Here is a 15,620-nt window from a genome sequence, read left to right as displayed (position 1 = left end):
GTGGATTCTGAAGTGCATTTGCTGTGCACTGATATAATATTGCCGTTTTTGTTTTATATTTTTGGACTCTATGGATCTCTTGTGACTTATAGGGGAATTAATAGTTTCTTTAGTGTGTAAATCAGGTAAGGATTTCAGTGAGAGAGAACCTTGCACAAATCATTGCTCCCCCCTCTCCGTGCTACCAAAGAAGTAATCGAAGTGAAAGTGGTTTCATAATGTTCAAATTTCCAAAGCCACTTACTGCTTTTAAACCCAAAATACTATATACCGTCATCGCTCCTCACCAAAACAGACAACCTTTAAATATACTACTCCTGAGTCTGCGCTGCGCACACTCAATCATAAGTCTTAAGTACCCCAGGGATGTTGCTGCATGACAAATGGCTCTTCTCTTTCGGTTGTCTGCTGCTGCCAGGAAGAGTGTAGTGATGATGGAGCGCCAGAGTGGCACAAAAAAAGGGCCGCAGATATGCAGACTGGTCCCAGAAGGGCAGCGATAGTAGATAAACAGGCGGAATATAGTTCAGGGAAAAGTTTGCTTAATTGGCTGAATCTGGCTGTTTACTGAAAGTTTTGATCACTCTTGAGGTGCATGATGTTTGAGTGTTTTCTTACATATTTAATCTTACTGCATTTCAGTGCAAACCTGGTCTTTCAGTGGGCTTTTTTGAACCCTCCACTTCCATTTGAATCATTCCATACTGGGTTTTCTAATGTGGGAATTAAGGGTCCACTTCTGGTTCAGGTCTAACCTTCAGAAAGATGATAGGCACTCTTTGATATGATGCAGAACTGAATCTGAGTCACGCAGCCTTAAAGCTGCTTCACAGCTGGTATGAGGTTCTTTTCCTCAGCATCTTTCTTTGGTCGCCACCAAATGCCAGTTAAAAGACTTGTAAACGAAAGAAACAAGGAATCTACTTTAACTATGGTGAGTGACATCAGTACTGCATGGGTGAAGAAATGGTGCACGCAGTGTTGTAAATGCAAACCCCCCCAAACCATTGAGGGATCAAAACCCAAAAAAGTGTGTCAGGGAGGAGAGCCACCCAGCGACTGAGCACTGAGCTCTTGCTAGTGTCACTGATTGGAAACGAGCAACAGCACCACCTCAGTGCCCACAGGTCAGACACAAAAGGCCGAAAAGGAAAGACGGTGGAGTGAGTGGCCACAAAAAGCCCTCTGCATGTTCAGTGGAACACAGTGGATTTGCTCTAGTGTTTACACTGGACTGCTGCTCTTCTTGCTTCACACTGGTGTTTGTGGGGTTCACAGGGACTTCTGTTGTACTGAATCAGTCACTAAGACAGGTTCTTACGGGAAAACTGGCAACAAAATTTCTAGCTGATCTGTGTTATTTAACATGTATGTGTCATAAAAGCACATTTTAGAACATTTGTATATACCATCCTTTCTGAAATTGGACAGGCCAAGATTTGATTTTGTGAAGCAGTGAGTGCAGATAAGTATGGTGCATATACTCCTTCAAACATGCAGATCAGCAGCCATCCTTATCTGCATTTACTGCTTAACAAGATCAAATGTTGGCCTGTCCAGATATTTTAAAAAGCCGATGTTTACTCGGGATTTGCTCAGTGTTTCCTTTACAGCCTGTGCAGGATGGCTGCAGGGCGCTGGAGGAGGCGCTGTCCTTGGTGCTGCAATTATGCGCCTCTGACCTTCTATATGAAGGAAGCATCTACAGCTTACGGTATGCCGACATTATATAACATCCTACGTGTGAGTCAAATGGTTTGACTTCGTGTTATTCAGACTGAGCAGCCAGCTGTGTTTAAATACTGCCAGAAATAACACAAAGAACATTCAAATTACGTGTAAACTGGCAACAAAATGCACTTGGGCATAAACATGACGCTCGAAATTAATTTCTGAAATCTATAATTAGCGTGCTTGTTTGGAGATAATAATACACCACAGCTCCATAAACTACACCTATCTTCAAAAAATAAAAAGGCAAGCGACGTTGACCACATATGAAACGTTGGGGCAAAAACAGATCAGCTCAGAAGAGACGTGGTGGTCACAAGCTGACTAATAACGTCTAATCAATTCCCGCGTGTGGCTGTTTAACCAACAGTTACCAGACTGGAGCGCTGACTTAATAAATATTTAAGGTGGACGGAGGGGAGCCGCAGCTGATTTGCTGATGTCAGGGAGCCAGTGCAGCATTTCATGGTGCAGGGTGGAAACGCGCGCTGCCATCTGCCTCGATCCGTGCTCTCTGCAACCCTCACACATGAAAGCCCGACAGGAAAGATGCCGCCAGCTCTCAACATTTGGGCATTGTTCCTCGTGTCGCTGTGCTGCCTGTGTCAGCCGGGTCATTTAAAAAAGCCTTTCCGATGCCCTTCAACATGCAGCTGCTCCAAGGAGTCCATCATCTGCGTCGGGTCCTCGTATATCCCAAGAATGACCCCCAACGAAATCACTTCTTTGTGAGTAGATGGCCTGCACTGTATAGATATATGTTTTTAAATGGAACAGTACGTTTTCCGCAGTGCATACATGCAATATATGCTCGAGCCACAGCCTCAAGTATGATTCTATAGCTGTGCGCATTTTATAACACCCTATAAAATAAGAGCTGATCGCAAAAAGCAATGCAGTGTTTTTCTCCTCCTTCTGTCTGTTTCCTCGCCGATCACTTTTCAGCATTTTACTTTCTCCTGCTTGCTCCTTGTTTTTAGGAGTATCGTGAATGGGACTTTCAGCGAGGTCAAAGAGGCGATGTTTTCCCACATACCATCTCTCCAGCTATTGTAAGGATACTTTGCCAGCCTTTGATACTTCTAAAATGATTTGATTGGTTGACATTTTTAAGTAAAGGTTCTTATCGGGCAGATTTCAAATTAGTTACTTTTAGTACATAAAGCAATGTTGGGCATTAAAATGGCAGATGCATCATTATGTGAGGCCAATAATGGAGTCACGACGGTCATTATACATAAAGCATTGGTTATAGCAGCACGAATCAAATGAAGCATTTATGCTTCTGTAGCACATGGGGTATTACTTTAGTGGAGATAAAGTAATGATTTATAAAGTCTGTTTGGTGCATGGTTAAGCTTTTTAGTAGCCGGGGCTTTTCAAATGGTGCACACCTGGAAATAAATAATGGAAACCTAAATCTGAGCTTTTAGTGCTGCCCAGTACCTACAGTGTGCTCAACAGAGACCATCAGTCTGCTTTGTTACAACACAAGTGACAGCTGTGATGTCAGCCCAAACAAAGGCGTGGCACTAGCCAAAGTCATCATACACAATAATTCTCAGCTGAATACTTTATTTGGTAAGATGTGGGGTGGGTTTGTTTTTGTTTTTTTTGGCATTTTCCAGTAAAACATTGAATTCAAATGACAAGAGGCCATAAAATATGATGGTATAATAACTAATTTAACTCAATTTTGTTTGGACATTGCTTTAATAATTGTGCTTAAAGCATTTGGCTCTGCTTTTGGAAGCTGAAACATTTTAATCTGTTCTATGTTTTAGAGAAAAGCCTGAAGCGTTGCATTTCTGCAGTTGGCTGCACTGTAATTGATTGTATGCTTATTTTTTGCAGGCTTCTGAATTCCAATTCCCTGACAACTGTAAGAGATGATGCATTCTCAGGGCTACCACATCTGGAGTACCTGTGAGTTTATTTCTTTCTTTGTTTTTTAATGAAAGTAGTTTAAAGAAAATAACTGAATATTCAGTTCTCTACATCAGTTTGGTGAAAATAGACTTGCGAGGTTGTTTTAATGGGAATGAGGCTTTTCTGTTGGATGCTGGCATTTTTCCAGTGGGGTAGGCAGTTGTTGGTTACACGCCCTCTAGTGGTTCTAGTACAACTAGAAAACAATCTTTGTTTCTCTTTTCATTCATCACACCAAAGTACACCAGCTTCTTTACTGGGTACACCCCCCCTCCCCCCCTCCCAAAAGATGCTCTATTGGACTGAGACCTCGTGATTGTGGAGGCCATTTGAGAACTGTGAACTTATTGTCACGTTCAAGAAACCAGTTTGAGATCATTTGAGTTTTGTGACATGGCGAATTAGCCTACTGGAAGCAGCCTTCAGAAGATGGTACACTGTAGTCAAAAAGGGATGCGCATGGTCAGCAACAATACTCAGGTAGGCTGTGATGTTTAGATGATGTGGCCCAAAGTGTGCCAAGAAAATATCCTGAACCGTTAACATAAGGCAGGATGGAACCATGTTTTCATCTGCTTACACATTCTGATCCTAGTATCCAAATGTTAAAGCAGAAGGTGAGACTTATCAGACCAGGCATCGTTTTTCCAGTCTTCTGCTGTCCATTTTTTGGTGAGCCTGTCATTGTAGCCTCAGTTTCCCGTTCCTCTCAGCTGACAGAGTGGCACTAGGTGTGGTCTTCTGCAGTTGTCTGCTTCAAGGTTCAGCAACTTGTGTGTTCAGAGATGGTCTTCCTCACACCTCAGTTTAACCTGTTGTTATTAGAGTTTCTATTGCCTTCCCATCAACATTAAGCAGTCTAGCCATTCTCCTCTGACCTTTGGCAGCTAAAAGGCATTTCTACCCAGAGAACCCCTGCTCATCCCAGCAGATCAGCAGTTTCTGAAATACTCCACAACCATGCCACATTCAAATCCCCTTTCTTCCCCATTTTGATGCTCAGTTTGATTTTCGGAAAGTCGCCTTGACCATGTCTATGTGCATAAATGTATTGAGTAGCTGCCATATGATAGTGGAACAAGTGTACCTAAAACGTGACTGGTGAGTCTATATGCACATATTCCAAAGTCTTGCAAATAACAAAATAAACAAAGCCTTTCACTGAACCATTGCCCCAGAATAAATACATGTGACTGTAGCATCAAGTTATTGCTATTTAATAGAAACATCAAATACAAGCTCTTACACAACTTTTACAAACATTATGGTATAAATTGACTCTGGAAAGCTCACCAGATTCAGTACGATGTCAGAAATATTCTTTCTGAAACTGAAATAGCAAAAATATAGAAAGTGTGCTCAACATCCCCCCAACAGGCCTCCAGTTACATATGACTATGTAAATAACATGGATATTGTCTTGTTTGTTTTCAAATTGTTTGATTATTGTAAAAAAAGAAAATATGTACGTTATATAAAGTGTGAAGCTGCTTTTTTGAACCTTCTTTTAATTGGTAGCTGTAGCTAGGGAGGTAGAGCAGCTCCAGTCTGCATGCCAAATATTCTTGGGCAAGATACTCAAGTTCCTCTCGGTTGTATCCATCAGTGTCAGTGTTTGATAGAAAACAGATCAATAGAAAAAGCACAGAAAAAAGTCCTGGTCTGAATTAGACAAGTTTCAAGGATTTCGAATGCTCAGGTAGAATAGAAAAGTGCTGTACAAGAACCAGTCCACTTACCATTTGGTTTACTAGCTGGCAAAATGTTGAAATTGATCAAAAATATACTTTTCTTTTTCTTCTTGTTGATCCACAGATTCATTGAGAGTAACAAACTAGAGACTACATCAAAATATGCCTTCAGAGGACTCAGGGACCTGACTCACTTGTATGTTCCAGTGACTGAAAATACAACTGTTATCTGTTATACATGATTTAATGATGCCTCTTTTCATAATCAACTGCATTTGTTTCCAGGTCTTTGGCAAACAATAACATTAAAGCCTTGCCCAGGGACCTCTTCATTGACCTTGACTCCCTTATAGAACTGTGAGTTTGTACATAGTAATAGGTAAATAGCGTACTGTGTAAATCTTGCAGTCTGTCTTTCTCCCTGTTCAGCCGTGAAATACAATATTCTCTTTCTGCAGGGACCTGCGAGGCAATGCCTTTGAATGTGACTGCAGAGCCAAGTGGCTTATGACGTGGTTAAAGAACACCAATGCCACAGTGTCAGATGTTGTGTGTGCTGGACCAGAGGACATGAAGGGCAAGCGCCTCAATGATATGACCAGCCTGCAGAATGAGTGTGTCTCCACAGGTGAGAAACACCTGAGCCAGCTGCCCTTCTCTCATGTCCAGCTGAGATCAGGATGAGAGGACTCAGCAGAGTCATTCTAAGTTGTGTAGAGGTTATTCATTTAACGTGGCTTTGTTGGTTTGTGAAAGATAAATTTCCCAATGTTCCTTTCCACAGATTTCATCCTTCATCAGTCTGTTGCCTCAGAATCGTTGTCTGTTGACACATTCAGCTATAAGAATGATGTCTACGTGGCCATTTCTGCTCCCAGCACAGAGAGCTGTATGATTTTCCAGTGGGACCACATAGAAATGAACTTCAGGACTTATGATAACATCACGGGTAAAGTGTGATTTCGCCTTCTGCAGGAAATGTGTCCTAACTTACGACATAACTGGAAACCCCTCTTGATCCTGCAGCGCAACCTTCTAACCGTTTAAGTCCTTGCAGGCTGTGTCGACCCAACGTGTAGTTAAATCTCTCAGGAGGTGCATGTCAGGTTACGTGGAAGGTTAGGTGAAGGGTTAAAGGGCGTTTCCAGTGACACTGTAAGTTAGGAAGTCTAAATCACACATTAGGCTAACAAACACTCCCAGAATGCTTCCAGTTTCATTCTCACGCGATTCATGTGTTTCTCTGCCCTTTAGGTCAGTCCATTGTGGGGTGCAAATCTGTCATCATCGAAAATGAGGTGTTTGTCATTGTGGCTCAGCTGTTTGGTGGTTCCCACATTTACAAGTTTGATGACGACCAAAGCAGGTTCAATAAGTTCCAGGATATCGAGGTGTCCAAGATCTCTAAGCCCAATGATATTGAGGCCTTCCAGATTGGCTCTGATTGGTTCTTTGTGATTGCTGACAGCTCAAAAGCCGGCCTCTCCACCCTCTACAAGTGGAATGATAATGGCTTTTATTCGTACCAGTCACTGCACGAGTGGTACCGCGACACGGATGTAGAGTTTCTCGACTTGGATGGGAAAGCTCACCTTATTCTAGCGAGCCGCTCACAGGTTCCAGTGATCTACCAGTGGAGCCGGAGCAACCAGAAGTTCATCCTGCAGGGTGAGATCCCCAACATGGAGGATGTAGTGGTTGTGAAACACTTCCGGATCAAGGAGGAGCTCTACCTGGCTATGACGCGGTATATCGGTGATTCCAAAGTTCTGCGTTGGGGCACCAAACAGTTTGCTGAGATCCAAGCTTTGCCCTCTCGAGGCTCCATGATTCTCCAGCCGTTCTCTTTCAAGGAACGTTACTATCTGGCTCTGGGAAGCGACTACACCTTCTCACAGATCTACCTGTGGGACGAGGACAACAAAATCTTTGACCGCTTTAAGGAGGTGTACATCCAAGCCCCACGCTCTTTCACCGTGGTATCTACCGACCGCAGGGACTTTATTTTTTCCTCGAGCTTCAAGGGAAACACGCAGATCTTTGAGCACATCATCATCGACCTGAGCTTGTGAGGGGCTGTGCCTTATTGTCCCTTCTGAAATCAAATGTCTTCCACTTGAAAGACAAATTCAAGAAGGAAACAAAAGAGAAAGGACCTTATAAACTGTTAAATATCCACACCTTCATAGTTTTCACTCACAAAGTAGAGCGGGGTCAAGATGTATCGTGACTATTTCTGAATGGCCTTGCACTCATGGATCCTCAGACTTTCTGAAGTACTACCCTTTCATAACTACTACTATTCTCTTAAAAATACCACTGAAGTTTATGACGGGTTAAAAAAGAGACATTTAATTGAATCTATTTGGATTTCTCTTTTTTTTTGTTTAATATCTTTCTCTCAGTAGTTTTATGCAGCTAAAAATACATCAGGACCTGAATGAACGTAACAAATTTATTCTGATTTGTGGTGACTGATGATGGATTGATTGATTTTTGCCACCTACTTGTATCCTCATACCCTGTGGTAACGTACAGTACCTTGCCTTATCAACACTGGGGTCTTTTGTTTGATGGTTACACAGCGCCTCCTTCTGGCCGTGATGAAGTACCACACCCCTCTGCTCTTTCCATTACAGGGAATGTCTAGAAAGCACAAACCTTTAATTAACTTAGCTGAGATCATAGAGTGTAGCTGTTTGTTGGAAGGTGTCTTTGTAGATGCTGTAGATTATAATGCATACAGTAGGAAGCAGTGGTTTGTTGTTACAGTTAGTAAAATATCCAGGACTTGACCTTATACAAATTCATTAACGGAGAATCGCCATTTAGATACAGCTTCTAGATCTGCTGTAATATAATGTGGCAAAGTACAGAGAAACTTTATCAGTATTGCAAAGGAGCTGTGTTTAGATGATGTCAGGGGAAATAAACCTCCTGATATTTTTTTTAAAAAAAAACTGTTTTGCCCAATTATCAATTTTTTTTTTAAACTAACATCTGAAGTCAGAAGCATCAGAGGCCAAATTTGTATGACCACAAGGAAGGAAAATAAATGTACATGTAAATATATCTTCAGGCTTTTTTTTTTTTTTCAAATTTTTATTTTGGAAATGCTGAATGTTGACAAGCTCCAAAATGTACATAAATGTACATAAACCAAGGATTGTAATGTCACCACCTGTTTGAATGGACCTTTGCACTTACAAAACTCAAATGTTACTGCAGCCTGCAAGAGCATGACATTCAAAAAAGGGTGTTTGCCAAATTCTTTTTCAATAAACCTAACAAAGACTAAAAGTGCTTCTAGGTTAACAATATGCAAGCGTTACAGTTCTTTTGTATGATTTTGTTTTAAGCCTAATGAATGTTCCTCTTAGAAATATGATGTAATATCAAAATAAATCTGTGAAAACATGACTTCTGAATGTGTTTTGTATTGACTGATAATCAGGATTATGGTTATAATTCGAGTTTATTTGTCTCACTGTAGTGATTAATCCCTGACACTGATCATTAAAAATAAAACTTCCCTTCTTTCCCTAAAAAAACCCCCCAAAACCCAAAAATGGACATTATGATTGTAAAGTTGCACAAAGAAAGAAGAAACATTCAGTACTGTCTGGTGTTTGAATGGTCACAGATCCAAAAGTGTAAAACTTGATAATGTGCAGTCTGTATGCAATCTGACCAGCACTAAAATCTCACCATTATATTCTGCCGTTCACATGTCAGTATTTCAGACACTCAAACACTTAAACACCTCAAACCCACTGTCAAATATGCTGGTTCAAGTGTGGCGATTTAAGCTTCTTCTGCAGACACAAGCAATAAAGCACCTTGCAGTCAATGAACTCCTCTGTATGCCAAAGTTTTTTAGAGTCAAATGTGAGGCTGTCTGTCTGACAGATAAAGCTTCTTCTAAATTAGGCCATGCAACAGGATAATGACCCCAAGCTCAGCAGCAAATCTACAGCATGGAAGTCCAGACCTCAACCTGACTGAAATACTGTGTATAAAGGAATGCTTGCAAATGTCATGGATTTGAAGTTATTGCTGCTAACTGCTGGTTCTGTTAACGACTCAATCATAGAATGATTACGATATCAAACTAAAACAAATGCCTGAATCCTAAATTGTGGATATCCTATTGTGGTGATCTAAAATGTCACACTAAATGTGATTAAAACACGAATAGTCTGGACTCCTGGGCTGAACGACTGTGAGGATCACCAGCCCGAGGAAAACACAAAATACACATGACTCCGTAACAAAGACAATTCATTCTTGAATGAAGACGTTGATCAGACACATTTAAAATGCAGCCAATTGTGTTTATTATTAAATTGTTGAGGAAATAGAAGAGTGGGAGGGTGGGTGTAAAGTAGAGGGTAAAAGAAAGGGATAGAAAGGAGGAAAGAGATAGAGGAGAGAAAACCCCAACAATCCCCTCTGAGCAAGCACTAGGCGACAGTGGATAGGAAAAACTCCCTTTAAAGGAAGAAACCTATGACAGAACCAGGCTCTAGAGGGGGCAGTCAACTGTCGGGACTGGTTGGGGGGTGAGGGTGAAAAGAGAGGGAGAGGGGGGAGGGAGATGGGACAGGTGTTAGGAGTTCAAGGGAGCTAGGGGAGGGAGAGGTGTCAAGGTGTCAGGAGAGAGGGAGAGGGCAGGAGAGGAGAGGTCAAAATTACGATGGAACAGAGGTGGAGGAAGACGAGGTGACATCAGCAGTGGAAAAAGTAGAAAGAGTAGAAAAAGCAGGAGTGTCCTTCCTCCAGAAGAAGCGGAAGCGTTTCTTCTTCTTTTCCAGGAGCTTTTCCACGAGAACCTTTTTCTCTAGGATCAGCGTTCTCAGCTGATCGATTGTTTCGCTATTCTCCTTCTCAAGTCTCCTGCATGTTTTCTCCACTTCTTCTAATTCGGCTTGTTTGTCTTCAAGCCTTCCTTTCAACTCTTTAGATGTTTCCTCCTGCATTACCTTTGCCTCCTGCATCTCTGTATAACACTCTTGTAATTTGTTGCGAGTGTCTTCTAACTGCTGACTTTTCCTCTCGATTTCTGTATTTTTTAGCAGAGCTTCATCAAGCTTTAATTGCAGCTCCCGATCCTTTTTGTCCTTGTCTTTCTCATTTTTCTTCTGCTGGAGGATTTCTTTGAGTTTTTCTATTGCTTTATCAAGCTTTGCTTTGAGCTCAAAGTTCCTTCCACGCACGTCTTGGAGTTTCATTTCTTTCTCCTTCTGAATATCTTCCTTTTCAAGAAGCTGGCTGAACAATTTATCTACTTCAGCAGTCTTTCTCTCATTTTCTTCTCTGAGGAAGATAATCTCCTTTCGTTGTTTAAAAAAACTCTCCCAGACGTAATAGATATACTCTGGCTGGGTCTTGTGTTGCTTGTTGTGCTTGTTCATGAGATTTTCCTCATGCATTTCTTCCAAGCACATCTTCTGAACTTGAATATTGTCTTCTTGAGCCAGAAGAGAAGAGCTGGGCTGTACTTTTTCTTTTCTTGTGTGTTTTTTCAGAGACATGCTGGAAAGTGTAAAAAGTCGCTCTGAAAAGGATCCTATTGTTTTGAAAGGTTTCTCTCTTGAACGTTTCAATGCTGCGAACATAAATGCTGCGAAGTTTCTTCTTTTCAGTTGTTTTTCAATCCAGTCCTTGTACCAAAAATTTTTCTCATGAAACTGGATGAATGGAGGACAAAAACAGACAGAGCAGAGATACAGAGAAAGTCTTGATGAAAAAAAGAAGATACTGAACGTTGAGTTTCCCCTAATCATGTGTGTGCAGCTGTGTGAATGAGGCTGTGTCGAGTGTTCAGACTGAGTAGAAATGCACTGTGCTTCTCCATTTACATCCTTTAGGTCCAATCTTGACTCTTTTGCCCACTAAAATAATAAACCAGTACTTTTTTCACGGTGGTGCAGTGGTTGGTACTGTTGCCTCACAGCAAGAAGGTCGTGCATGTGAATCTGCTGGCTGCTGTTTGCATGTTGTGTTCTCTGAGGGTGCTCCGGCTCCCTCTCACAGTCCAACAACTTCCTTTTTTTAGGTTAATTGGTGATTCTTTTTGGAATTACAATCATGAGTGGTGAACTGTAAAGTGTGTGCCCTGAGTTTTACATTATGACAGCTGGGATAGTCTTCAAGCCATCTCCAGCAACCCTTAAGTGCTTAAGAGGAAGAAAGAGGAAGGAAGGAAGGATAACTACAGTTTAAGATCTCAGCTGTGATTATTAAAGGTTTGTGCTTTCTAGACATTCCCAGTAATAGAAAGAGCAGAGGGGTGTGATACTTCATCACGGCCAGAGGGAGGCACTGTGGAACCATCAAACAAAAGACCCCAGTGCTGATAAGGCAACGTGCTGTACATGGTTTCAACAGGTGGCAAACTCATCTGATCCATCCTCAGTTGCCCCAAATGAGAGTAAATGTGTTACTTTACTTCAAGTCCTGTCATATTATTTTGTATCCACAAAACTATTAGAACAAAAATATTTAATTTAAAAAGACAAATCCAAATAGATTAATAGATCTTTTTTTGTCTTCATGAATATTTTCAGGAGAATAGAAGTAGTACTTATATAATGTACCCATTGCCTGAGATCCCATGACTGTAAGGTGACTGAGAAATATTTCTAATTTAAGAAAACTATGAAGGAGTTGATATTCGAAAGTTGAAAAAGTCAAGAAGTGGAAAGAAAATCCTGAGCTGAATAAACGGGTGGAGAAGAAGAAATAATTTCAGTTGTGGTAACATAAAAAACTGACAACAGATGTGAAACAAACAGAAAAACAATCAGCATATAAAATACAATATTAAAGAAAGTAATAATCCCCTTAAAATGAGACAAATTACGTAAGTATGTTAGGATGAAATGTAACATGTTAGAATTTAGAATTAATTATGAAACAAAAACTGGAGCCGAATTTAAAATCGAATTACACTGAAAATTTACTTTATAGTTTGTATAATTTTTATATTTTAGTTCACAGACTTTTAAAGTGCAAAAAAAAAACTAGGCTTTGCTTTTCACTTTGTATTGTGGTGAAAAGATTTAACATTCATCAAAAAACCATGAAGGGACACATCCTATAGTCACCGTTTTACAGATTTATTTACACAGGAATAAATGAACTTTTAGTTTAGTTTTAGAAACATAATGAGAAAGAAAACAAGAAATCTTATTTGTTAAATATGTTTAATGTACATGTTTACAATACTGTTCATTAGAAAAAAAATTAACTGTGCATGGTGTGAAACTCAAAACCTCAATATTTATTAAATTCGTTTGCTCTCAATATTAAGTACAAAGACTTGCTTGGAATTTGATGTGACTCGCATGTTTGTACAGTTTGGATCTGTCATAGGCCCGAAATGCATGTCTAACGTGTCACTGGGCGTTACAACGGCCATAAAACATCAGCTTTACAAAGCCTTGTTCTTATAAATGTCATATCAAAAAGCATTTTCATGGGACGTCAGAGTGAAACAAGAAAGACAACAGTTTCTCATGCTCCAAGCTGTATCACTTGCAATGTAATCAATAATTGTATTTTCCTCTTTTCTTCCTGTTTATAGGGAGTTTCTTTACTCCCTATAATCAGCTGGCTGATTGTTGTCCAGTGTTTGCTCACTGCCAAAAATGCAAATTCTATAACTGTCTTGGTACCTGGGTTGCTGTCCCAGTGTTTTGAGTTTGGACTTTTTTCATTTAGTTTTTCTGTTTCTGTCCCCTGTTTTATTTTGGTAGTGTTCTATGTTTAGGTTTGCTTGCCCCATTTAATTAATCAGATTTGCTGTGTGTGTTTCCACCTCTTTCTCATTCTCTCATTGGAGTGGAGATATCAGGAATACACATGGTTGTGGCACTGATTCACTCTTTAGCACTACGGTCACCCCGGTGTGTCGGCCAGAACACCACTTAAGGCCAAATTGTCCCAGAGTATAGAAGAAGAAGCTTGCCGGTCATCCGACACTAAAACTGCCCACCTTACTAATTGGATGATATTGGCGGGCTGGCTCAAACTAACAGAAGGTTAAATGCTAAATGAAGCGCCTTGAGGCGACTTTTGTTGTGATTTGGCGCTATATAAATAAAATTGAATTGAATTGAATTGAATTGAATTGAATTGAATTAAATAAGCAGCATATAAACTTGGTATATAAAAGCAACTGTGTTCTGACGTTCCGGCCGGAAAGTTCTTCCCGTCTCCGTCCTCCTTCCAGTCTCCGTCCCCGTCATCACTATTTAAAAATACAGAGAAGAAGATGATCACCTTAAGCAGTCCCACCCGCCCTCTCAGCCACACCTCCCTGAGAGCTCACTGTAACACCCCTCTGCTGCAGCAGGCCGGAGACCACACCCCCGCCACATAGATCATATCACAACTGTGAGATAAAGTGAAAGAGCAGCTCACAGATCAGAGGGAAATCACATCAGGAGAACATTAAGTATTTGTAGCATGCGATTCCCTTGTGTTTTCAGTCTGTGAAACAGCTGTTTGTCTCTTCACCAGGCAGGTAAGATCAGCAAAACTACACCATAGGATGGTTTATACCCAAGATTTTTTTAAAAATATTTTATTAACATAACAAGAGGAAACATAGATTTGATTCTTTATTTATTAATTTCTTTTATCTTCCATCATTTTCTCTCAAGCTCAAATGTTGTTTTTATTTCAACAGTGATGGCAGCAGCAGCGTTCAGAAGCAGAGGACTGGCTGGTGTCAGAAACAGCAACGTTTTAATCCTCATCTTTCTGCTGTCCCTGGTTTATGTCACAAATTCACTGACGAAAGTAAGAACAAAGTCACTGCTGAATTAACTGCTGCTGAAGGTACTTCTATGAAACATTTATTTGCAAATGTAAAACTACAGACACTATTTAAGTCATTATAAGCATATCAGATTTTGGGTGTTTTTCTCTCTATGTAGAGTTGTTAATATGTAGTGCTTAAACAACTGATGCATCCTGTTTTTGCACATTTCAAAAAATTCTGAGAAGTTTCTCAGAACAATTTAGAAAATCAGAAAAAGCAAAAGCAGCCAGAAGGACGGTGGGTCAGTCAGGTTGATGTTGATTGCATGTTATCAGTCAAATTTGGTCATGCAGTCAAAAACAACTGCGTATGAGTCATATCAGTGCACACTAAGAGAACTGCAACTCAGTCTGACTGTAGAAGTAAATTTGACTTTTGCTAAAAATAAATGTTATTTTCTTCTTCAGGCAGAATACAAGAAGAAACAAGCAAGTGAACTTGATGAAAAACTACAGTTTCTTCAGTCTTTGGAAGAACTAATAAAGACATCGTCATTTTTTGAGGATTTTCCTGCAATGATGGACGTAGTAAATAGTTTGAGACGCTTCTACAAGAGAACCATCATCACATCTGACAGAGAGGAAGAAGAAAAATGGTGAAAATGGGGAAACAAAAGTGGAAAACATGAAAATCATCCTAAAACTCAACAGAATAAACTTTAAAAGTTTGTATATGATGTCTTTAAAATAAATAATAATAAATAATAATACAAAATATATCATAAAATAATAATGAATCTCATCATTAAATATGAAAAGACTGAGTGGTTTTCTGTAAGAGAAATGACAGCTGTATGTTGTTTATGCTGTTCTCACTGGGAAGCAGCTTTTATTGCATTTTGCATAATAGACTGATAATCGTGGTGTTATTAAAACTACTTTTTTTTCTAACTTTTGATAAAAAACAAAACAGAAACTTGTATTCACATATTGTTATCTTAATGTGTTCCCTTTTATTTGTGTCTTCTGTTGGTTAATATAGATCTTCTATTTTGAATTTGAATACTCAACAACAACAATGAAGGTTAGCCTTGAATACTTGTCCTAGATTAAATAAATTATATCACACTAACTGCTCTTTGTGTGCTTTTCTTTTTTACTCTTTTTTACTCTTTCTACATCTTCTATGCTTTATAAAAACATAGTAAATATTACTTTATTTCTTCCCCAAAACTGAAAGAATTAAAAGTATGTAACTAGTATCTAGCAGGTTGAGAGTTACACTGAATTTAATTTTTTAATTAAAGGAAACGACTCAAATAAGTAAATATAATCCAAACTTTTCTAGTACTTATTAAACACTAATAAAAATATATAAAATAATTCACAATCCACTTATGATAAGTATTATGAAGTGTCATCCTAAAAGCTCAATGGAAAAATGTGTTTTGTCATGGTATGTCATAACAATAAATGATGACTTCTATTCCTATAAAGCAG

At 39.6% G+C, this 15,620-nt stretch overlaps 1 protein-coding gene and 1 long non-coding RNA gene across 2 annotated transcripts; both read left to right on the top strand.

Moving 5' to 3' along the window:
- The first annotated feature begins 1,983 nt into the window (after positions 1-1,983).
- LOC146391410 (leucine-rich repeat LGI family member 2-like) lies at positions 1,984-8,771 on the top strand. Its single transcript, XM_084924351.1, has 8 exons — positions 1,984-2,459; positions 2,712-2,783; positions 3,586-3,657; positions 5,476-5,547; positions 5,637-5,708; positions 5,810-5,979; positions 6,136-6,300; positions 6,606-8,771. The coding sequence occupies exons 1-8, from the start codon at positions 2,197-2,199 to the stop codon at positions 7,421-7,423; spliced, it is 1,704 nt and encodes a 567-aa protein (XP_084780477.1). The 5' UTR covers positions 1,984-2,196; the 3' UTR covers positions 7,424-8,771.
- A 2,984-nt stretch (positions 8,772-11,755) lies between these two features.
- LOC146391409 (uncharacterized) lies at positions 11,756-15,233 on the top strand. Its single transcript, XR_014799166.1, has 3 exons — positions 11,756-13,881; positions 14,047-14,159; positions 14,589-15,233. It is a non-coding gene; the product is annotated as an uncharacterized LOC146391409 (long non-coding RNA).
- The last annotated feature ends 387 nt before the right edge of the window (positions 15,234-15,620 follow it).

The sequence above is a fragment of the Perissodus microlepis genome, chromosome 3 (assembly GCF_051167445.1).
Source record: "Perissodus microlepis isolate ML-2025 ecotype Zambia chromosome 3, ASM5116744v1, whole genome shotgun sequence".
NCBI classification, from domain to species: Eukaryota; Metazoa; Chordata; class Actinopteri; order Cichliformes; family Cichlidae; genus Perissodus; species Perissodus microlepis.
This window is presented reverse-complemented; position numbering and strand designations above follow the sequence as displayed.

Bases quoted from the DNA above. Each gene is read 5' to 3' on its own strand.
- LOC146391410 (XM_084924351.1), top strand. From the start codon at position 2,197: ATGGTGCAGGGTGGAAACGCGCGCTGCCATCTGCCTCGATCCGTGCTC. The intron at 3,658-5,475 runs GTGAGTTTATTT...GTTGATCCACAG, and splicing joins CTACCACATCTGGAGTACCT to ATTCATTGAGAGTAACAAAC. The intron at 6,301-6,605 runs GTAAAGTGTGAT...TCTGCCCTTTAG, and splicing joins GACTTATGATAACATCACGG to GTCAGTCCATTGTGGGGTGC.